The sequence below is a fragment of the Trachurus japonicus genome, chromosome 7, assembly GCF_045865225.1.
Source record: "Trachurus japonicus isolate A0001 chromosome 7, Traja_1.0".
Classification (NCBI taxonomy): domain Eukaryota; kingdom Metazoa; phylum Chordata; class Actinopteri; order Carangiformes; family Carangidae; genus Trachurus; species Trachurus japonicus.
The window spans coordinates 25,654,795-25,678,362 of record NC_140913.1 but is presented as its reverse complement, the minus strand read 5'-3'; the positions used below and the strand labels follow the sequence as shown (position 1 = coordinate 25,678,362).

Sequence of the window (23,568 nt, the reverse complement as noted above, 5' to 3'; positions counted from 1 at the left end):
TTCAATTCTGTATATAAGTCACAGTGGAGTTCTTTAGTATCCAAGTTGTTTTTTCTTAAAGTTATTCAGAGGTTTTTTCCCCAGACAAAGTGACCGGGGTTTCCTCATATTTTCTGCAGAAAGTGCCACTGTTTTTGTCAATATCTGTACATTTTTCCTATACAGATAAGTTAGAAGATAGTGATTGTGTCAAAAGTAGCCTACACTCTGTTGGCAGTTTATCTGAATGCCTAAACTATTAGTCTAAAATAGTCCTACAATAAATCCTCCCTAAGTGGCAGCTATTAAATTGAATTGAATTGAATTGAAATTTGTTTATTTCGGTCATACAACACCAACATCAAAATCAACCATTTTGTGTGAACAGTTTAGCCAAAACATATTATACACAATTGCAACCATACACACACACACACAAAAAGAAAATATCATACAGTGACCGAAAAGGGAATAGGCTGAAGGCCAAGGCTTATATTTGCCTATCCTTTACACTCTATGAAATTAAATTACCTAGAATGTCAGCAGTCCAAAATAATAAGATGAAAGTAATCATTACTGTATTTTATAATTTTTCATTATTTTACATTTCAAGGCTTTCTTAAAACTCAACAAAGAACTACATGTCTTCAACTCATCACTGAGCTTATTCCACATTTTAACTCCTATGACTGAAACACATTTGTATTTTATATTAGTTCTCACTTTACACATTTAAAAAATCAATAACCCTCTTAAATTATAGTTTCCTTTTCTTAATTTAAATAACTGAAGGAATGCAGCTGAGGGTAATATCAATAGATAACCTCCAAAATAGTTCAACTTTAGGCCTAACTGTGCTGTTTGTAATCTGTGTTTTCAGTGTCATTTCCTATCAAAGGAAACCGACTTTCCCAATCCCCATCTCAATGTATTAATTGTCTTTTAATTAAATTCTCTGGATGCCACAGGAAAAAATCATAGCGATAACCTGTTCTTGTGATTAAAAAAAAGAAAAAGCCACCATTATTAGTATAAAGGGTCAAGAGCCCAAAAAATCAAGATGATCTGAAACAGTCCCGCGTGTCGACATGACGTCACCATTGTTTACTTTTACCTAAGCCACGCCCTCTGTTAGCAACTTGTGGCTAGCTCGCTCCAAGGAAAGCACAGTGCTCCGAGGTCCCTTCTTCTCCAGACACCACCCGAGTCAAACACTGTCCGTCCGCACATAAATCGGTGAGTAAAAAACATCGACACATTATCATTGATTGATTATCGGCTTCAACGGTGAGATTCACTGTGTTATTGCCGCGTGATTAAAAAAAAAAAAAAAAAAAAAACGAAGAGGAGAGAGAGAGAAACGTTTCTTACACAAGCTAGCGAGCGAGCGTCCGGGGGGCAGCCTGCTGCTAGCTTTTGTTGTACTGTTAACGTGAACGTTACCGCGGAAAGGTTCATCACCATACCTCCAAAAAAGCTGTTTAGTTATCGTGGTTTTTTTTGACAAGACAAGAGCGGGTTTGGTTTTCTGTTAAGCTAACATACTAAACTCCTACACCTCCTCCTTTCACCGGATACATGCTCAAGCTAAAGGCTCAAGTCCTCAACGCAAACCTCACACTGCGATGGTTGGTTGGTGTTGTTAACGGATATCGATTCCATTCATATTACGTTGAGCTAACTTATGAATGTTAAACCGCGTTGTTGTTGTTATCATTAGCGGCTCGAACTGCGGTTTTCAACCACATTAACCATGGAGATATCATTTTAAAGTGAAGTGGGGCTTTAGGTGTCGGTGTGAGCTGTGTGGTGGTGGTTGGTGGTGGTGCTCCGTGTGCTGCTGCTGCTCGAGGTACGTGTTGCTAATCACCATCGCACTGGGATCAATACAATACGAGGAGCCACGGTGGTTCATAGACCTTCACTGACCAACCACACTATTGAAAGAGAGTTTAGCACCGATTGTCCGACGTTGTTGTTGCTATAATATGAACTAGCTATATTCGTCGGACGGTCACCTCGAGGGGATCAATGCAGACTGAAACCTGGAGCGCATACCTGGTTGGTTGAGCGGATCTTAAACTTAAGCATGCAGGAGAGGAGACGAGACGGACGGTGCATGTTTATAATATGAAATACATTGAGACCATCATTAGTTTGTTAAATTGATAATATGTTCTATATGTGTCTGTATCTAAAAATGGCAAAGCACTTCAGCAAAGTAAAAAATAAAGCAGGGGTTCAAAAGTCTGAGCACACTTTCTCAGAATATATGTAGTGTATATGTAATAAGTGACTAAGTATATTTTCTATCCTGGTCAGTTGTGGAGAATCTTGTGGATTAATATTTCCCTTTATGGTTAAGTATTACTGATCCGCTGTGCCTTCTTTTGTCTTTTGTCTCTTGTCTTTTGCGGTGCACGCCTGTGTAAATCCAGTTGTTGAAATATGGTCTGTGTTTAGAAGGGAGGAGGTGGATGTTGTTTGCTCTTTCTTAAGGAAAGGTCGCTTTGCAGCATTTCCTTTATTTCCTTTACATTCTTTGAAGAGTGGTGGCCCCCACTGCTGGAGAGTTGCCCCTGTGGTGAGAGTGCTTAAAATACAGTAGTAAAAAAAATCATCATGTTCTTATTATTCAGCATATTCAGAGGACAGATGCACTGCAGCACAGCTACTCAATTATCATAATCCTACAGCATCCAGATAATATCATATTTCATCCTAGTGTTAATGCATAATAGAAGTGATTTGGAACAAACCCGATATTCAGCCTGGTTCTGACGACCAAAATCACCCCCGACATCTTCAGAAATGTCTACAGGAAACACTGCCCTTTGTCTTCAGCGCTAATCCTCATCCTGAAAGCAAAAGTAAACAGAGTGGAAACCTTACCAACAATTGCCTGTTTTGATTAGATAAGTTTTAGTTTTAGATGGTAGGAATTCCCTCAGTTATGAACCATTGAAGTTTTAACTTACTCTGTGAGCTGGACATGAATTATTATCCTGTCCTCATCTATTAGTCATTTTTCAGGAAACAATTTTTTTTTTTTTTTAATTTACTTCGTCTAACAGTTGGTACAGTTTGGGTCATGAGCTTGTCAAAGTGTATAAAGCCTAATCTGATCATCTGTCAGATGTTGCCGAAATGTTGATGTTGGTTTTCAGTGGTGCCTAACTGATTTGATTTCAGTATGTGAATTTGTCAGTAGAGTATAACCCTGAAAATAATATCACCCTTGAGGCAGTGTGGGCTGTTTCATTGGAGGCTTTTGTGTGTAGGTTTCCATCTGTGCACATTATTTGTTTGCCTACTTTATTTACCTTTGTTTATGCTGCTTAGCTTTTGACTCAAACACTCCCAAGCTGTATACATAAAAGCCTACTTGTGCATTGTACTACCTGCCACGGCCGTTTATCACACCACCTGGTTAATGGTAAATTGTTCCAGAAGGAAGATATGTTTGCACATAAACACGGACCCAGGGCCCCTGTGTTTACAGTAGTCATGGCAGCGCTCGGTTATTCAACAAATAGACGTAGCATGTTCCTCTCTCTCACTTGTAGAGGAGAATGTTTGTCCTGGTGGGCAGAGCGATAACAGTGTAGTTCTTAACTTTTAGTGCTGTGGCTTTTTTTTTTACATTGAGCACAATTACTTTCACATGGCGAATAACTACTTTATTGGCCCTTATTCGGCTTAGATGATAGATTTTTAATTGCTTTTTTTACAGTGATAGTTTCATTAGAAGCATTCAGAAAGGTAGTTCTCTCTTTGTGTTCTGTCTTGTGTTGCATGGTATCTACTTCTGCTCCATCCAGTTGTTTTCATTTACACCCATTTCCTCTCTCAGGTCAGTGAAGTCCAGATGCATGAGTCTGGGTCAGAACCAACAAGCCACGCCATTCCAGCAAGTCAGACAGAGAACGGGAGTCATACTGAGAATGAGAGTCGCCTGAGTAGCAGCCAGACTCCTCCTCCTCCTCCAGAGGCACCAAGGGTCAGTCTTCATTCAGCCATCTGCATCTGTTCAACACATCAGCATTGGTTGTTTTTTTGTTTTTCTTTTAAAAAGCACAGTTCTTTACAAACGTAATATAACGCGACAGCGCTGAGTCATGTGTATGCTCCGAAGAAACATAACGTAATGACAGTGATCTGTGGAGCTGAAATGGCTTTAGGAGATGACTTGATTAATCAGTCAACATGAATTCATCAGAAACAATTTTGAAAGTTGATCAGCTGTTTTTTTTTCCAAGCAAAATGACCAAACATTTCCTGTTTGCAGCTTTTTTCAGTTTTGCTGTTTTCCTATGTCATCCGTGACGGTAAATGGAATAACTTTTCAGTCTGTTGGTTCAAAAAGTAATTTAAAGATACAACTCTGGCCTCGGTGAGTTGAAATGGACACTTTTCTAGCACATATTATAGATCTGTTTTAAGTTGTGTTTGTTTTAAGTTGATATTTTGTGACTTAGAGATAGCATTGTGGCACATTGCTTTTATCTCAATGGAAATATTTTCTCGGAAAGGGCGCTATTGTAATGAGATTATAAGCAAATAATGTTGCTCAGTCTTGATACTGGAAGGCTAAATCTTGATGCCTGACCACTTTTGACTTGAAGAGTGAGTTATTTGAGACCACCAAGCTTCTCAATTGTCAGAATTTGCTCCTTTTTGTCGTCAATGGGAATATTTTTCAGACGTTGTTGTTGTTGTTGGACAAAAGAAACAGTTTGAGCTTTGAAAAAGAGGTGTTGGACAATTTATTGACCAGATAATTAATTGAAATGCTGAACAGCTGAATCGTAGCAGGCAGCTGTAAAACAAAATCTACTCTGGAGAGTGTTGACGCTTTTTGTTGCTAAGCGCACTTTGCTTTATTACAAGACCGTTCAGCTAAATGGTGGCATATGTAAATATTAGTTTTCCACATTGCAAATATGTGTTGCGACTCACCCATCTGCTTTCATTTCTCTTAACTTTGAATCACAAGTCATCATGCTACATTTGAATTTATGTTCAACCGGTCCTGTCTCTAAAACCACACACATTTTCTTGTCAGTGCTGTTCTGCATACGCTGCATAGATGATGATGATGATGATGATGGTGAATGTAGGGCAGGCAAATTACCGGCATATGAGTAGGTACTTTTATTTAGTTATTTTTATTTTCTTGTACATGTAAAGTTATCCCTGAACCTCTCACTTTGGCTGCCTCAGTTTCTCCAAACTGCAGTGTTTTATATTTATGCTGGAGGGGAGCACGGGGATGGGGGGAGGTTGTACTGAGGTTTGCGAGGGGAGGGAGAGCACAACTCCTGCTGGGTCGACTTAGTTATGTTCATGCTCACATCATGTAGCTTAGTGAGGCTCTGTTAGATGTTCAGGCAGAACATTATTGCTGAGCAACGTTGTAGTTTTCTAGGTTCCCGGGCAAACGTTCAATGGAGACTAACAGGTTGGTCTGAACCATTCTTTATTCATTTTAAAAACATTTTTAAAACAGGATTAAATATTTTTCTTTTGTTAAATCAAGTGTGAATAAGTGTTTAATTTAATATTTTTTAATTTCTCTTTATTTAATTTCAGTTGAGTTTATGAGGTGTGTCTATGTCTGTGTGTTTTTGTGAAATGTCACTGTTTTTTTTTAATGTTTTTGTTTCTTTTGGCCACACCCAGCAGGACATATCAGTAGGAATTAAATCTCATAAGAGAAACAGTCTTGTTTGTTTTTTAGTCAGTTTTCAGCTCTTCTATTTGCTGTCAGTCATCTCAGAGTTCACAAGACCAGTCTTGCGGGAACAGATCTGTGTTTACACTCAGTTGCTCACTGGTATGACTTTCAACAATAACAACAACAGAAGATGTTTGGACTTGCTGGCTACCATGGCAACAGGGATTAGGCAAAGGCTGTTGTTGTGTTGATGGTGTCCACAGGAAAAATAGAGGGGGGGGCCAACTGGCTCTCTGTCTGTGGGATAGACCTATTTTCATTGCTTTGGTGGCCACCTCTGCAGCATTGAATTTCATAAGAAAGGACAAACTAGGAGGCAGTCGTCTGTTATTGTTGTTAGCCCAAAGCCTGTGTGAAATTCACTGTCAGTTTGTTTACCCGATTCAAAACAGACTCTGCCTCGGAGAGAAATGTTTGTTTGTGGTTCAGACCTTAATTAAAATACGAATCTCAAGTTCTGTTTTGGTAAACAGGCTCTGTATGCTTTTTTATTCATTATTTATATCTCTGTGCAATTTTGATTACTCTGTTTATGTTTACTGTAAACATCCCTTGAGCTGTGAGGCTTGACAGTGTGGAGGGGGGAGGGTGTGGTAATTGCTGCATGCCTAGCAGAGGATGTTGTTGTTGTTTTCGTGGGACTGGTTGTTGTTGTTTTGATGGAGTTCCAATTCCCCTAAGCCATCCTGTGTTGTTGTTGTTGTTGTTGTTGTCGTTATTTTTGCTCGGTTCATTTTTAGCCGAAGTGGCAGCAGGGTTGGGCTTGGCCCAGACTGACCAGCCAAGGAGAAATAATAAATAACTTAAGCAGTGCTGTGAGTGACTATAAATTATTTTTGAATTAGAAAAAAGAAAAGGCATCAGAGTAGAGTTACAACAGTTTGTCAGATCGTTGCTGTGTTCAATGACAACAATAAGGAGCTGCTAAGTGATGGAACAGAAATCACTTGAGTGTTTTTCTCAATTCTTCCATATTTTCCACTTTTCTGTTGTTTTTCATTTGAAGTTTTGATATCCACAACAAGATATTTTTTTTGTGGTTTCAATTACCCGAACCCCCTCTCAGTGTAGTTTTCCATCTCTTCTCTCTCACACTTCTCTTTTTTTGCAACAACAGAGTGATAGGTTGATGTAGGGGTGGGCGATATGACGATATTAAATCGTGAAGGATTAGAGCGTGTAGACGATCTGCCAAAGTGCAGAGATCGTAGGATCGTCTGGGGCACCTTTTATGTTGCAAGAGTGCATTTTATCAGAGTATGTTTACTTGCACATGTTGGCAAAACTGCAACTATTTAAAATGGGCTCTATGCACAGCTCCACTACTTCCTGAATTTCTGAAAGGCAGCTCCCAAACTGATTAATCCAGGTGTGTCTGATCATTGTGACTACCTGGATTAATCAGTTTGTCTAATAATGCAAGACAGGAAATAAAGGAGCTGCCTTAAGTTCAGGAAGTAGTGGAGCTGTGCATAGAGTCCATTAAAATTTGTTTAGAAAGGCTCTTTGACCTAAATTGTCTGTTTTTCAATTTTAGATTTAAGATCGTGATAAAATCGAGATCGTTATTTTATTTTTCAAAAACCGTGATATGATATTTTTGCCATATCGCCCACCCCTAGGTTGATGTTGTGTTGTTGTTGTTGTCTGGGTGGGCCGGGTAGGGGATATTTTATGAACATTTTATAGAGGAAAAGAAGAACTGATCAATAGAGGAAATGATGAACAAATTGTTATAAAGGGTTATGCTTGATGCTTGTTGTTTTGTGTGCATAATGTGAGTTCATGCATATCTAAAGGGGAAAATCACATAATGTGTTGTTTTACACTGATATAACCAGATAACAGCAAACTTGTGTCTGCATTTGTTATATTTCTATTTTTATAGAAGTTTCATGGGCCATTTTTTATGATTATAAAGTGTATCAACACACTGAACATGCCTTTTTTATAGGCAATTTTTCATTTATTATGTTGTATCCTTAAGAGTTTAATTCTTTTAAGTCATGATGACGTCACTGAACACGCCCTCGTCTGAGAGGCCACATAATTTTTCCCGTGTGTGTATGTGTTTAAATGTCACAAATAACCTACTGTTCAGCTGTGGAAACTCATTTAGACTTGTTTATTTCAAGTTTTAGTCTGACTTTGGATTTGATTATTTTGGGTAGAAGAAAGCACCACTGCATGTAATGTTTTCTTTTTCATCCAGCCACACTGATCATGTCTCATTCAAACACTTATGCTCTAATATATCTTTATCTTGTTCATTGTCATTTAAAAAAAAAAAAACTTTTGAAACTGGAAGAAAAAGGAAACCGGTTAAATCTGAAACGTAACTGTGTCTCATAATCCCCGACCGTGACGGAGAAGATATGGTTTCTTGTTTACGTATAAACAAAGTGATTGTTTTTACCGGAAGGGAATACATCAGATTAACGTGTCAGGTCTACATATACACACACAGAGACACACAGACAGACGCACACACACACACACACACACACACGCCCTGAATGACCTACATATGTTGTTTTTTTGTTTTGTTATTTTCCTTTGTTTTTTGTTGTTTGCCTCCTTTGAGTTCCCACTCTCTCTTCTGTCACAGTGTTTTCTGTTTTTTTTGCTGTGCTTCCCTCCCTATTTTTTTTTTTCTTGTGTATAGATTTTTACTCACAATTCTTTGTTTGTTTCTTTTTTTTGTGTCTTTTTGGATGATGCAGGTACCAGTGTCGTTGTCGATGATGACCCCACCAGCAGAGGCTCCACAACAACTACAACAGACCCCACAGCAGCAGATCCTCAGTCCTCAGCAGCTCCAAGCCCTGCTCCAGCAGCAGAAAGCACTCATGTTACACCAGGTAATGCGCATGTCTAATTGTTATGTATCAGTTTTTCTTCACAGTGACGTCTGGTTTCATTTTTTGCTAAAACTCGAATTTCCCCGACATGTCTGCAGCAACAAATTCAAGAGGTCTTCAAGAATCAGCAAGAGCAGCTAAACATGCAGCTGCTGCAACAGAAGAATGCTGGGATTGTCAGCCAAGAGGTAATTTTAATTCATTACGGCAAAATCATTTCATCACTTTATGAATGTTTGATCATAACAAAATTCATGAATTAGGAAGAAGAAGTCTTATTCACTTAAGTAGAACTGGAGGTTACTTCCTGGAATACCCTAAAAGTACTGTTATTATTATTATAAGCAGTTATTCATGCTGCGCAGCCTGTAATAACAAAATGTCTGTTCTGAGTGACACGTCCCAGGCTCTACATAGTGTATGATACAGAAATAGCACTGGAGGGAGAAGATGTAGCAGTAGCCTGGATAATATAGGAGGTGTTTGGAGTTGTAGAAGGTGCCTGTGATGACTACGTGTTGCTCTGTCTCAGCGCTCCCAACTTGTGGTCTCGTAGACTTCAGTGCACATTCAAGTTCCAACAAATGTTGTGTGTCATAAAAAAAAACAAAAAACAATACACAGTACAGTTAACTCACACTTCAGCTAGTGTGTGCATGGATTTGCGTGGCAGGATGATGTCAGCAGTCCTCTGACTGTTTCTCTCTGTGTTCTGAGATCCTCCATCCTCTCACAGTTTTAACATGTCACAACTTGGCTGAGTGCATGAGGCAGCAGTGTGAAGTGCGCTTTATGTAGAGTTTGTCTATTTGTTCACAGGCAGAATGCAAGAAAAGTTTATTCTGATCATAACATTTGACCAGAAGAGAATATAATAAATTAGAAAAAAAGCAATGTCAGAGTAAAGAATTGTTTTATTCTCTAATAGATAACAGCATTAGCGGCTGTCACTACTTTTGTAAGTTCATTAATTGACAGCAGTGTGATGTTAGGTGATTTTATAATTTTTTTCCTATACATCTCATTAAGATATACGTGTTACTGTAAATGGGGGGAAAAGGAATTAACCGGCTCTTCTGTCACTATTTGTGTCACAGCTGACAGCTCAGCAAATTGCCATCCAGCAGCAGCTCCTTCAGATGCAGCAGCAGCATCTCCTCAACCTGCAGAGGCAAGGCCTGTTGTCCGTCCTGCCCACCAGCCCCAGCACGGCTCCAAGTATGTTTTCCTTTGGCATGTTGACATTTGCAGAAAATACTTTGAGATACGGTTTGGTACAATGACAAATTAAGGCTGTTGTAGATAAAATAAATGCAAAAAAGAAACAGAGAGGTCAGCTAATATTCCCAGAAAAAATCCCCTGGCTTTAGAAAAGACAAGCATATATTTGCAAGAATAAAGTAGTTGCAATTGTAGTACTGTAGTTTCATTACCATTATATTGAGGGTCACAGAATAATATTTAAATGGCTCTTCATGGGGAATAAAAACATTAAAGACAATTAAAAATGGTTTTCAAGACCAAAAAAGGAATAACTAATGAAATGAGATAATTCTTTATTTCATGGACATATTTACAGGGTTGCAGCAGTAGACAGCAGCAAACAGCAGACATATAATAAATAGCAGATAGCAATAGCAGTAAAAAGAAAGCAGTATTTGTAATAGAGTATGATTAAGATAATGATTAAGACAAAATCAGGGCAACGAGGTGCAGTTGCACCAGACGGCAGCAACACTTTGTAACAGGTCGACATCTACAATAGTTCTTCATATCTCAACTTTATTTTTTAATCAGTGTCATTATTTTTTGTTGTTGTTTAACTTACATTGCAAATGTGAATGTGTAATTTCAGGCTGTGAGAATGGTAGCAACCTGTCCGCCGGTGGAGACACCAGAGAGTCTTCCAGTCATCAATCCACCACCAACGGTCATCACACTCTGCTGAAGAGGAAAGAAAGGTGCTTTACAAAAATCCATTCAGAGGAAACAAAAACACTATTTACATTTTTGTTTTGCTGAAAAATGTTGACTGTCCAGTCCTGAGATGAGAAGCTAAACCGTGTTTTTGTTAACGCTTGAACATTTCAAACACGTTGAGTCTGGCGTGCGTCATTGATGGTGGACTGTTGTATGTGTTACAGTGGGTCGGCGGATGAAAACACACAAAACAGCCATCCTCTGTATGGAAATGGCATGTGCAAGTGGCCTGGCTGCGAGACCGTCTTTGGAGACTTTCAGGCATTTCTCAAGTGAGTGATGAACCTTTGATCACATCTAAAGCTGGTGTAATGTTTGTTCACGTCTATCAGGATGTGCAGGGTCGCAGTTACAGTCATTGAGTAGTGAAGAAATGTTCATATGTTCTGCATATGGAGCTCTAAGTATCTTTTATTTATTTTAAATTGGAGCTTAAATGGTTATTTAGATTAGTGCTGAAAGTGGTTATGTCCCCCTTTTTTGTTTCTGGCATGGATCTAATTTTTTAAGGATTAAAATGATATTAATGAAAGTTTTTCAAGTGGAAATGAAATGACTCTTGAAGTGTAATTAATTTGTTTATTTTGATACTTGAAAGAAAAACCTTTTAGTAATTCATTGCAGCAGGGCATTTCATGCTCTCGACCACAGCTGTTGCCTGCTCAGAAAATGCTTCCCCTAAAGCCATGCTATGATTATGATTTGTCTGCAGACATTTAAACAGTGAGCACACACTGGATGACAAGAGCACAGCACAGTGTCGTGTGCAGATGCAAGTGGTTCAGCAGCTGGAACTGCAGGTACGTGTTTGGTTTTTTTTCTATCAGCAAACTTTTTTTTTTTGTGTCTGTTTTTAAATCAAACAACAAAACAGACAGGCGACATATCTGTGGTTTGTTATTGCAAATTTTAGTTATAGTTTAGTTTTACATTATAACTATAACTATTGTTCTAATGTGATCTAACCACCAAGGACCCTGTCCTTATTTTTAAACCAATGTAATAGAAGCTTTCTAAAAACAGCGGTGGTGTGTTTTCACACCAGCCCTGGAAGCAGAGGTGATGTCTTTTGGATAATTACACTTCTCATGATGTCTGAAAAAAGCAATTCCCACACTGAATGTCATTTTGTCGTTTAACACAAGCTGTGAATGCACCAACTCTCAACGTCTATTTTGGTCCTCTCGTCTAACACAGTTGAAGAAGGACAAAGAGCGGCTGCAAGCTATGATGGCTCATCTCAAGTCCTCCGAACCCAAACCCGCAGCGCAGCCTGTAAGTACCTGCTCCGACTGTTGTCCCTCAATTAAAATAAATATCGTTTTGCTCTCGCTTAAACTGACGTTTTCCCCCGACTTAACTGCTTTGTTTTTCAGGTGAATCTGGTGTCTAATGTTCCCTTCTCCCAGGCAACATTGCCCAAAGGCCTTCCTCCGATGAGCCTGTCCCAGAGCGCCACAGCACCGTCCACGCCCCTGACGCCACTCTCTGAATCCCCCTCAGTCCTCACTCCCAATAGCTTGTTCACTGGAACCCCTGTACGGAGGCGGTACAGCCGCTCTGTCAGCCAAGGTATCGGTGAGAAAATGGAGATTCACTTTATTAATATACATATTTTTTTATTTGCTGGTTCAAGCTGATGCATGATTTTACTACATCTTTGATCTTGTTTGCCATCCATGTATAAATCACATCTTTCATGTCTTTCCACAGATATAATCGATAATAAGGAGTTCTACCTGAGCACAGAAGTTAGACCTCCGTTTACGTATGCCTCTCTCATAAGACAGGTAACCTCCTCTTCCCTCTACAAAAACAGACCCATAAATATTAAAACTGCGTGAAAGTGTTTCCTTATAATTTTCTGTTTCCACCACTAAATGTCTCCTCCCATGTCTTTCAGGCAATATTCGAATCACCCCGCAATCAGCTGACATTAAATGAAATCTACAACTGGTTCACAAGAAACTTTGCATATTTCAGGCGGAACGCAGCTACTTGGAAGGTGCCGACTCTGTCACACGTTAAATATGATCAGATGTTGATATCAGAAATAGGTTTTGGGTGGGGGAATTCCAGGTGTGTACAGCCCCTAATTTTTCTCCTTTTCTCCTTCCAGAACGCTGTCAGACATAACCTCAGCCTCCACAAATGCTTTGTGCGTTTGGAGAACGTGAAGGGAGCCGTGTGGACGGTAGATGAGATCGAGTTCCACAGAAGAAGGCCCCAGAAGACGGCCGGTAATGGGTACGTGTGCAGCGGACATGGACCCTGCGTCTAGACGTCACATGCACAACAGTGTTTGACCTTGTAGTTTAAGTACACACAATATTTAGCTCTGCCTTCTAAGTACACACAATGTTTACTGTAAACAAGTCTTTGAATTTCAAAGTCTGGGAGCCTGAGCTATGAAGGTAATAAAATATGACTTTTAACAGAGGAATTTATTCATTCATTCATTCATTTATTTTTTACACATTTGTCCCACAACATGAAGGCAATAAAAGTAGAAGCAAAACTTTGTGTATTAAAACTTACAAAATAGATTATGAAAAGCACGTCAAGCATTTGATCCAATTTGAAAATAGCAACAAGGCCTAAGGTCTGGATAAATATAAAGATTTACACTCCTCATTCAGATGAAACCATACACCGTACATAAGTAGTGGTGGAATCAGATGATCCAATTTGTGAAACTGATGATTTTTGGGAACAAAATAAAACCACGTCCGTTGCTGTTTGTTCACGCCCGCAAGCCAAACTTAAACTTTTACACAACTTTGACCCATCGCTTTAAGTAACCATCACTATCAGCAATTCATCAAAAAAAAAAAAAAAAAAATCATGTGATAGCTTCATTTTTTTATTTTGTCCTGACTTGACACAAACTCGTCATTAAACAAACAGGAGGATGTATATTGGCAGTAGCTCACACAGTTCACAGCCATGGGGCTGGTATCTCAGGCCCTTCAGGTGTTGTTACAAAAAATAAAATATAACTTGCTGATGTTATTTGTGTGCCAACAGATCTCTGCTGAAGAACTCTCAGAACCGTCAGACCTTATCTATTCCTCAGGTAAGAGAAAGTCTTATTTTTAATACACTGAATTATAAATTAATAGAATTTATACAATATAAGACTGTTGCTGTGAGTTAAAGGTAGAAGCAACATTTCAGATGGCTCTTTGTCCCCTCTGATAGGTGTGTATTCAGTATTATTATAAACCTGAGGATGTTGCTCTCTTTCAGTGCGGTGGGCTAGATGGCAACTCTTTCTTCAACCCGGCAGCTATAGGCAGCATCCCCCTGCACTCCCTGCCTCATATTCTCCAAGAGCAGATGAACGGAGCGCTTGCTAATGGATCTGGATACCAAAGCGACAGCAGTGCAACGCAGTCCCCTCCACAAGCTTTGTAAGCGTCACCTCCGCTGTTTTCTCCTCAGGTGTGATTCATATGTTAATTATTGTTATTAAAAATCCTGATTTGTGTGTTTCTTTTTCTCTCTCTCTCTTTCTGCATGTTCATCAAAGCAGCATTAAAGAGGAGCAGGAGGATGAGGAGATATGTGAAAATTACCCATACGAATCTCCGGAGAGCACGGACGAGCACGGCCACAGCCCAGAGATGAACCACGACGAAGACAACGGCAACCTTCATCTCGATCGCGTGCCTTCTCTCTGACTATGAGGTCCGGGATCTCTACACCACGTGGGGCGCCTCACTCACAGCCTGCGTGACTTTGTATTCCAAAAAAAAACAAACAAAAAAACACAACAGCTTCATCTGCATAACCAAACCACTCTGTTTTTGGGGAATTTTTTTTTTCATATTTATCAGCCTTATTCTTTTTTTTTTTTGTTCTTAATCTAGTTCTTAATTCTTTCTGTACAGTAGAGTGATATCACAAAAGCACATTTGTGAAACTGTCTGATTTTTCTTCTTTTATATCTGTACACACACAAAAAAGGACCATGATGAGCAGAGAAGCCAAAGGCAAGGGAACATTGATAGCTAGCACTTCACAATGAAATATTCCCCCTCCCCCCTATCTTTATAGCTACTTTCTGCTATGTTGGGGGCCACACTACCTGATTTTATTTTAGTAGTCATAATATATATATATATATATTAAAAAAAAAGATTGTGGAAGAAGTAACAAAAAAAAATGTTTCTTTAAAAATGAAAATGTTCACTGCCAACATGATCTGATATATTTGTATTTAAGGTATAATCAACTGATCAAAAGAATACGTAGCTTCTTTATACTTGTCGGTCTTTTTCACCCCTTCCATGAACATTGTTGAATTTTGCTCTAACTGAGCTTGTAAGAGTAGATACTATAGATTTACCATTATTGTAAACCAATGCATCTCTATGAATAATAAATTCCTCATGATAAAATGTGAATACTGTCTTTTATCTACCTCTACCATCGCCTCGGTGGGTATTCATCACCATTTCACATGATGAAATTATGGCTTATGATGCTTTTTTTTTTTACCCTACACAGCGCTAGCGCCACTTCTCTCAGTCAATGGTAATGACTTCTTAATGGAAGGTAATGGAAAAGAGCAAATGGTGTGGGTGGGAAATTTTCCACTGTGGTATTGTGGTATGGCCACGTTATTATCCTATAAATCCTCCTCTGCTGTCAGCAAGTGTTGTCTTCAAAACCGTTACACTGATAAAGACAAGATAAGAAACTACAGTACGATTTTATAAAAGTCTTATTCTCTTATTACTTTTCAAATCCAGGTGTTCGATAAGTGGCTCGGCTCGGCTCGGCTCGGCTCTCTGCCGATATATAGCGCCAGTAATTGAGTGGATCATCTCGGGCGTTTTGCCATCGCAGATCTGTAGTTGAGCTTCCTGACCGGTGAGTATTGATCGATGTGGAGTGTGCTCAAAATGTGGGTGTGTGCATGATGATGGGATGTACTTGAGCTCAACCTCAGAGCCGTTACAGTTGCAGATGCCACCGACTACACTGCTGGAGTGTTAACACATACAGACAGGTAATCTTTAGAAAGCTAATTACCGTGCAGGATTTAATTTCATTAGATATTATTTTTCCAACCACTGTAGTCTTGTTGTCTTTTTCAGTGAAGCACCTCCTGCAGGACTCTTATACTTAACTTAAAAACAGGATGTTGGAGTAACGTGTTAGTGTCAGAGATGAGTTTGTCTTTAGCTGTTTAGGCTGTTACGATGTTAATGTGTTTGCATGTGTCTCACTGCATTTCTCTTCTCTTCCACTTTGCCCTGCACAAGATGACAACTCCCTCAGATCCCCCTGTGGATGATCAGGACTGTATCAAGCTCGAGAATCTAGGGGATCAGGTCTCCGATGGTAGGTTTTTCACTTTTATCCGTGGCTGGCTGGATGTGCTGCATGCCAAGTGTTGATCGAGGGAGTGTATTTTCACACAGTCTATATTTTCAACCCAGGAATCTAGATCCAAAAAAAAAAACACTTTGGGCACGCTAATCAATACTCTCTCACTGCTGAAGTTTTAAAGAGCAAGCCTCCTCCAATTACACGTTCCACATCTCACCTCCTTGTCATGCTTCATCTTAATGGTCCCCTGAATAATTAACACTGTCTCATACAGATTTGAAGTGACTAACTTTTCCAACAGAGACTGGACCGGGTGTAAAAAAAAAAAGCCCTGAATTTTATTTTAATGCAATCAAGTGACTAAAATCATCTCCTCTGTCTCTTGCATCATCCTTTTCAAAGGAAACACCCCGGAGCCAGTGACTTGCAGTCCATCTAGAAAGATGATGGACAACAAGTTCAGCGGGGTACGCAGACTCAGCACCATCTCGGAGCGAGACGCGGACAAGCTGGACGCGGGGCCCAGCTCCCGCGAACCCCTGGGTGGCAGCGAATGGGGTAGCTCCAGCTTCTCGGTGTGCTCCGACAAGTTCAAGAACAGCAGCAGTAATTTTTCGTCTGATGATTCATACCTGCCTGGCACTGGAGGTACTGTTTAACTCCCCCGAGGTCCAAACTCTGATGCAAGTAGATAGAAAAACCCTGAAACTGTTGTGCGATCATTAACAGCACTGTAATTCTGATGCTGAGGTGCAGCTAGAGGTGCACACAGGGTGACATGTTTAACGTGTTTAATTTCATACTAAGTAATTAACATCCTCCTTTTGATCTTTCTCTTCCTCAGCAGACGACTGTGCAGCACTTCTGCTCTCCTGTCTGTATTGTCGTTTCCATGAGTTGATGGTCCTGCTGCCGAACACGTGTGAGCGGGCCGTGAGCCGCTGCTTTCCCTCCTACAAGTACATCACAGCGTCCAGTGAGAGGGACCAGCAGGGAAAGGACTGCTGCAATCACAGGCTGGAGCTGGACTGCAATTGCTGTGGCTCCTGTCAGGACGCAAGTGAACTTCTGGAACTGGCCATGGAGATGTCAGAGATGTGCTACCGCTGAAACCCCCTCTCCCCTTTTCTTTTTCTTTTTTTTTTCTGTCTCTCACCTCTGACCTGTAGGTAAAACACGCACGAGTTCACTTCAAACAAAACCACCATCATACATTTTTCAAACCTTGACTGTTTCGACTCACAGCATCAGTGTCTCATGCATATTCACATATACATAATAACTGCCTGCATTGCCAAAGGTGTTTTTTTATATTGGCCTCATATGGAAATGAGCAGCTGCTTGTGTGCGTCAAACATTATTCAAGCAGATAACTACTGCAACTGTGTGTAACAATGTGGAGCTGTTATAATAATAGTAATAACAGTAATAATAATAATAATAATAAAAAAAAGCTGATAGAGAATGTGTGTCAGCCTCCACACGTTTTATTTCTATTTTGCAGATTTCAAAGTGCACACACAAGATGTGAGACACATTCACATCCCACTGATTCATCTTAAACATGACACATTACACCTCGGACCTCCACCCTTTACCACAAATTGCTTGTTTACTTGTGATTACAAGAGACTTTACAGATACTTTCCATGTTGTAACGAAAGAGTTTCACATAAAAGTTTTGTGTTTTCCCAGTAAAAGTTATAAAAGAGCCAAAAAAAGAGTGTGTGAGGGAAAGTCATGTTTTGTGTGTGTGCATCCCTGTGGTCATTTTGTATACTGACGGCACATAGGCATTTATTTGTGTTGTGTTATTTATTCCACAGTATAATGATGTTGAGATCATTCCCTAAACACTATATCATCTCTTCTACCAGTTAACCTTTGACCTTTTTTAAGAGCTATTAATCCTGTTGTTAAATTATTAATTAAGCACATCAAAACACATTCCAGTAATACAGTTCTGTATCTGAAATACTTTTCAATGTGAATTTGTTCTTTGGCTCTGTAAATTGATTGAACCTCATTATATATGATAATATCCTATAAGTGTATAATCAACTTTGTAGGCACAGTTAAGAAAAATAAAGGTAATAAGATCATTTTAAACAGATTTATTCTTATAATTAAATTACATCCAAGTCTATTTTTTTTCACCAGCCTGGCAAGAAAAACAAACAAACTATATATAATAATATGATAATAATAATGATTATGATAATAATGGTAGTGATAGCATCCTCATTTATTGTTTCAGCCCCACTCGCCCCTCTGAGCAGAGTAATCAGATGCCAACAGCTGAGTGGAGACGGTTACGTATGTCCAGTCATGGTGACGTCCTCTTCACTGACAACTTTTTACGTTTCCGGTGTCACTTCATAAAAGATACCAGATTAGACTGAAGTCATCTGAGAGACCGAGCAACACGGGGGAACATGCTTTCAAATAACAACTCCAGCCACTCACAGGAAACTAAGTTTAACCTGGTCCAAGTGAACGGAGCGTGGACCAGACAAACTGAGCAACAGGCAGAGGGAAGGTTATCAGATGCTAAAATGTGAGTACTGAATGAAAAGGGAAAGTCATATCTTAAATTATTATTATATATACATAATATTCGTAGGTTTATATGTTAAATGGTAGAATACACACGTGTTAAATAGGATATAGAGCAGTGTCTGTGTTTTTATAAACTTAATAAGAAGTATATCTCTTTCCTAGAATAACTTTTCATTCATAATTTGCTCACATTCATTTGTTACTGTACTTTCATTATACTGTACTGTATGCTGCTTGGTCATATATTCATAACTATGCTCCGTGGCCTGGGGGTGGTCGGTGGTGAAATACCTTTCTATTTTAGGCTCAGGTCACCAACTTGTGTAACATGTGCAGCAGTGTACAGTAAATCTAAAGGCCCATAGAATGCATTTTCTCAATCTCATATCTTACTCCGATGTGAGTGTTTGAATCCCGCATGGACACAAACACTTCAGATGTTTTCATAGGACACAATGTATTTTTCATCCATGACTTGTTTTTGTTTTTCTTTCTTTGCATTGTTGTTCATTATTTCCAGCTATGAGAACCAGTCAGAACATGGACTTTCCTGGACAGTCGTCAGCCCCATTGTGTTCACCTACAGAGTCCTTCAGTGCAGAAACATATTCGACCCCAGGAATGACACGTTACTCTGGGGTCATGTAGGAGATGAAGAGCTTAAAGGTACCACAAGTAACTCCAAACCTGTGAAACGCTTTGTTGTCATTGATGAAACTGTCAATCATCTCTACGGCTCTCAGGTTATACAGTATTTTGAGGCCAGAGAAGTCGTGTTCAAGATCCTCCCACTGCCCACCACTGAGGAGAACAAGTCTATGGAGTTAGTGACCAAGATCCTGGAGGAGGTCCATGGGTTTGGTATTGACAGGCGCTCTGAGCCAATCATAGCCATCGGTGGTGGGGTTTGCCTGGATGTGGTGGGCTTGGCAGCATCTCTGTATCGCAGGAGGACTCCTTACATCCGGGTACCGACCACTCTGCTCTCTTATGTTGACGCCAGTGTGGGGGCAAAGACGGGGGTTAACTTTGCTGGTGGGAAAAACAAGCTGGGAAGTTACGTCCCCCCCGTGGCGACGTTCTTAGATCGTTCGTTCTTCCAAACTCTTTCTCCACGTCAGATCTCCAACGGGATGGCAGAGATGTTAAAGGTGCTCGTCATTGCATGGTCACTGAAGAGTGTGTTTTGCGGATGGTTTTGCATTGTGCTACACAACAAGCAACAATATTTTCAGACTGGTTTAAATTAATTTACAGAGAATAGACTTAAATTACTGTGAATTATAATTTAGCTGAAAGCAGAAACTGACTAAGCTCAGAATTAGATACGTCATAGCTAACAAGAGAGTATGTGTTGTTTAGAAATTAAATGATTAGTTTGTATTGTGTATACTACTTTTACTGTATTTGCGATTGGTTAAAAGCTCTTTTTTCCCGTACACACTTGAACGCACCAGCAAGAAGGTCACAGTCAAAACAGTTCTCTTCTGGTGTGTTAACAAGAAGAACAAATATTTGTTGAGATGGATAACCGCTCTGAAAAACAAGTTTCAAACTGCACTGGAATGACCTCAGCTCTTGGCTACAAAGACTAAATCCATCTAATTGCATTAGCATATTTCTAAGAATTTATTTTCATCCATTACCAATGCAGATTAGCGCACTGTCTTGTTTCTATGACATCTGCAGTTATTTGGACAAACCCAAACATACAGTTAAAGAAGAAGAGAGCACCAGCAGTTGCATGTTGTGACAAAAACACTTGTCTGCTAAAGGTCAACTGAACTTTGAAAGACAAAACCGTTTACTGTCTCACAACAGCCTTAAAGCAATATTCCTCAGCTTGAACCTCCACCCCCCCAAACACCAAACATGAAACCTCTGCCGGTTTGTACTAACCTCTGTCCACCAGATTAAGCTTGAAAACATTTGTTCTGTTTGTTGTTACTTCACTTGTTGGATGTTTGGTGCATCACGTGCGATTTGACACCAGGAGGCTGTTTTTTTTTTGTTTTTTTTCAGATCTGCTGAAAGAGGAGAGCGTCTTTGTGCTCACCTTCAATCTGAATTGTTATTGAGACATATACTGTACATTATGAACCAGCAGAATTCTCTGGCTTCATAACTAGTTTACAAGCAGGTCATGGTTCAATAATGCATCTTAGCCCAGTAAGATTGTTTGCATATTCTTCAGTTTTTCTTTAAAGAGCAAGAGAAAGTGCTTTAAGAGTGTTTTTAATATAGATACATTGGAAAATAATCAGACCACATCAGACACAAAATATCAAATTATTTTACAAAAAGTATTTTTTCATGCATGCAAGTGAAATCTTTGAAAATATATCCATTGAATATATATTATTAAGCCAGTGCAGTGTGTGATGGAGAGTATATGTGCTGCATTTCTCCCACTTACTCCAGTAATTGTCCCACTTCACCTCAGATGGCTCTGATGAAGCACCGCGGCCTGTTTGAGCTGCTGGAGGCCGAGGGCAGGAGGCTGTTAAACACCAAGCTGCAGTCATGTGAGAGCAGCAGCAGCAACAACAGCTCCGAACATGAGGACAGCGCTACAACATCAACCCGCATCGCCATAGAAACTATGCTGGAGGAGCTGGCTCCTAACTTGTGGGAGGATGATTTGGACAGGCTGGTGGATTTTGGTCACCTCATCAGCCCTGAATTAGAAATGGTAAAGAAGTGGTTTTGTATTGTGTTTCTGTGAGTTAAGTCATGGAGAGTCTTACCTTGACATCTATTCTCCATCTTGTCTGACATATACACCAGAGAGTGTTGCCGGCGTTGCTTCACGGGGAGGCGGTCAACATCGACATGTCCTTCATGGTGTATGTGGCCCACCAGAGGGGGCTGCTCACAGCCGACCAGAAGGAGCGCATCATCCAGTGCATGCTGGGCCTGCAGCTGCCTGTGTGGCACCAGGACTGCACCCTGGCCCTGGTGCAGAAATCCCTCAAGGAGCGACTGAAGCACTCCGGTGGCTCTGTGAGGATGCCTTTACCCACAGGGCTGGGGCGTGCAGGTAACAAAGAATACATCATGTTGCAGCTCTCGCCCCTTCGACCGCAGGTGAAACACAACTTTTCTCTGATTGACAGTTTTCTGATTCTACAGAAATCTTCTCTGACATGATTGAGGACAACATCCTCTGCCAAGCGCACCAGAAATGGACCAATGAGCTTTCTTCTGCTGGGAACAAATGAAATGTGTAAATAGAACTTAAGCACTCATAAGCAATGTATAAATGTTTTAATAAATCATTTATATCATCTAATAACCCAAGTTCCTGTGGGCAGTGTTGGGAACGTTACTTTTAAAAAGTAATTAGTTATAGTTACTAATTACTTCTCCCAAAAAGTAACTGAGTTAGTAACTCCACTACTTCACTATAATAGTAACTAGTTACCAGGGAAAGTAACTGTTGCGTTACTTTTTCTTTCTTTTTTTTAAATATGTCGAAGAATTTTGATTTTTTTTCTCTCATTTTTAAATTGTATTTCATTGTTTTCATAGGCTATATTTCACTGATCGCAATTATGGAATGCGAGTGTGTGTTTATTGAAAGTGAGGCTGGTGTGCCTATGAAAATAGGTTACAGTGGGTTTTTTAAGTGCTGTGGCTACAAGCAAATCTCATATTGTCTCTGTACAAAGACAACAAAGACCTTTTTAAATGTGAAAACAGCGGAGACCTATTCAAGATTTGCGTTTAATAACAGGCGAAACACCGAAATTAATTTATTCATGGCCACATTAAGTGAAATTATTAACTTTACCGATTATCCATCTGATTATCACCCATACACCCATACACCTGTGACCCTATATATGGGTGTGAGCGTTCCTTTGTTCTGTTGGCACCTGATGAAGACCACACATGGTCGAAAACGTTTGTGCAAGTGCTAAATAAATCACTGTGACCTCCTTTAAGAGTGTGCGGGCAACCCTCTCTTTTTCTTCCTTAAAAACATTTATTCACTTATTATAAATGTTAAATTAATGGGACTTGAACGTGTCATGTTGTTGTTGAAGAAAAACACACGCTGCACCAACATTCAAATAAAACTTTTAATATTTCTCACAACATTGTTTCCACATTGAGTACCAATGAGTTTTGAGTTCACTAATCTGAAACCAGTGCGTACAGTAATAATTGCTACATTCATCTCATATAAACTGTAACAATAAGAACAGTAGCAACATCAGCAGAGAACCTGTCTGTATGAACCACAGGGGGGTGAGAAGGAGCATCGAGGTCTAAACTGAGCTAACACGGTTCTTCATTAGTGGTTTACCCATGATGTGCCATAATAATTAATAACAGCTGGAAGAGTCATTGTGAGAAATCAGTCATAGCGATGGCTTTAAATTAAGTGCTGCCACCACCACCGCCACCACATGTAAGGCTGATGTTCAATCTAGCTATAGTCACATTTCAGGGTTTAGGTGATATATCTAAAGCTGATCTGGGTTCAGTCACAGGGCGATGTGTGTGCTGCACTATTAAGGCTCAGTACCTGTGCTGAGTGTGATCGTAAGGGTTCATTCTGCCGTCCTCTGACACTTCCTATCTGTGACAAAAAGATCTGTCTACTCACTACTTTCTGGAGAGCTTTCAAAGCATGGTACTCATCGGTGAGTAGCATTAGTTGGTGAAAGACTCAAATACAACTGAAAGCTCTGGAAAAAGCTACTAAGTGGATCTGGAGTGAAGAGTTTTGTGTTCTGTTTCCAACCTCTGACTTCCTTACTTTGTACCATATCTAACGTCTGATTGCCATCATGCTGTAGGTATCACTTTCTAATATGAAGGAGAGAAAAACCACCAACAGTGCATCCGCTAAGCTGTTCATGTTCAATAGTATCAATTCTGAATATTCAGTACAACTTTAGAAAACACTGATGTGAAGAATTCAGACCTTTATAAAGATAAAAACAAATGCACAACCAAAAACATATGGAGCTCCAAAGTGTTCCATATTAAATACGTGAACAAGATGTTATGAAATAAATAATCATAAAAGTATTATTCAACACCTGACCTGCTGACATATGAAAAACTGGCCAATAAAATGTTTTTTTTTTTTTTTTTACA

The 23,568-nt window shown here is 39.6% G+C and overlaps 3 protein-coding genes across 11 annotated transcripts; all 3 read left to right on the top strand.

Moving 5' to 3' along the window:
• Nucleotides 1–1,145: 1,145 nt before the first annotated feature.
• Nucleotides 1,146–14,677, top strand: LOC146984883 (forkhead box protein P1-like). 9 transcript variants are annotated; one of them, XM_085782445.1, is made up of 16 exons: nucleotides 1,146–1,215; nucleotides 3,833–3,979; nucleotides 8,440–8,577; nucleotides 8,676–8,765; nucleotides 9,675–9,795; nucleotides 10,433–10,538; nucleotides 10,722–10,829; nucleotides 11,270–11,357; nucleotides 11,755–11,832; nucleotides 11,934–12,129; nucleotides 12,271–12,347; nucleotides 12,461–12,562; nucleotides 12,677–12,804; nucleotides 13,585–13,633; nucleotides 13,807–13,970; nucleotides 14,093–14,677. In XM_085782445.1, exons 2-16 carry the CDS (start codon nucleotides 3,848–3,850, stop codon nucleotides 14,238–14,240), a joined length of 1,725 nt encoding a protein of 574 aa, XP_085638571.1. In that variant the 5' UTR covers nucleotides 1,146–1,215; nucleotides 3,833–3,847; the 3' UTR covers nucleotides 14,241–14,677. The 9 variants fall into 9 exon arrangements, with proteins under 9 accessions (XP_085638571.1, XP_085638567.1, XP_085638570.1 ...); XM_085782441.1 differs by having other exon boundaries at nucleotides 13,771–13,970; XM_085782444.1 differs by having other exon boundaries at nucleotides 11,934–12,135.
• Nucleotides 14,678–15,812: 1,135 nt separating this feature from the next.
• LOC146984882 (uncharacterized) lies at nucleotides 15,813–17,344 on the top strand. The gene is made up of 3 exons (XM_085783133.1): nucleotides 15,813–15,909; nucleotides 16,300–16,545; nucleotides 16,745–17,344. The coding sequence occupies exons 1-3, from the start codon at nucleotides 15,831–15,833 to the stop codon at nucleotides 17,005–17,007; spliced, it is 588 nt and encodes a 195-aa protein (XP_085639259.1). The 5' UTR covers nucleotides 15,813–15,830; the 3' UTR covers nucleotides 17,008–17,344.
• An 889-nt stretch (nucleotides 17,345–18,233) lies between these two features.
• On the top strand, nucleotides 18,234–21,695 carry LOC146984881 (uncharacterized). The gene is made up of 5 exons (XM_085782439.1): nucleotides 18,234–18,454; nucleotides 18,977–19,607; nucleotides 20,900–21,148; nucleotides 21,244–21,496; nucleotides 21,589–21,695. Exons 1-5 carry the CDS (start codon nucleotides 18,333–18,335, stop codon nucleotides 21,675–21,677), a joined length of 1,344 nt encoding a protein of 447 aa, XP_085638565.1. The 5' UTR covers nucleotides 18,234–18,332; the 3' UTR covers nucleotides 21,678–21,695.
• Nucleotides 21,696–23,568: the final 1,873 nt, after the last annotated feature.

What these genes read in the sequence shown, in the direction of transcription:
- LOC146984881 (XM_085782439.1), top strand. Translation starts at nt 18,333, where the DNA reads ATGCTTTCAAATAACAACTCCAGCCACTCACAGGAAACTAAGTTTAAC. An exon ending in AGGTTATCAGATGCTAAAAT is followed by an intron (nt 18,455 to 18,976) that starts GTGAGTACTGAA and finishes CATTATTTCCAG; the next exon opens with CTATGAGAACCAGTCAGAAC. An exon ending in CACAGGGCTGGGGCGTGCAG is followed by an intron (nt 21,497 to 21,588) that starts GTAACAAAGAAT and finishes CTGATTCTACAG; the next exon opens with AAATCTTCTCTGACATGATT.
- LOC146984882 (XM_085783133.1), top strand. Translation starts at nt 15,831, where the DNA reads ATGACAACTCCCTCAGATCCCCCTGTGGATGATCAGGACTGTATCAAG. An exon ending in AGGGGATCAGGTCTCCGATG is followed by an intron (nt 15,910 to 16,299) that starts GTAGGTTTTTCA and finishes TCCTTTTCAAAG; the next exon opens with GAAACACCCCGGAGCCAGTG. An exon ending in ATACCTGCCTGGCACTGGAG is followed by an intron (nt 16,546 to 16,744) that starts GTACTGTTTAAC and finishes CTTCCTCAGCAG; the next exon opens with ACGACTGTGCAGCACTTCTG.
- LOC146984883 (XM_085782440.1), top strand. Translation starts at nt 3,848, where the DNA reads ATGCATGAGTCTGGGTCAGAACCAACAAGCCACGCCATTCCAGCAAGT. An exon ending in CTCCTCCAGAGGCACCAAGG is followed by an intron (nt 3,980 to 8,439) that starts GTCAGTCTTCAT and finishes TGGATGATGCAG; the next exon opens with GTACCAGTGTCGTTGTCGAT. An exon ending in CAGCCCCAGCACGGCTCCAA is followed by an intron (nt 9,796 to 10,432) that starts GTATGTTTTCCT and finishes GTGTAATTTCAG; the next exon opens with GCTGTGAGAATGGTAGCAAC.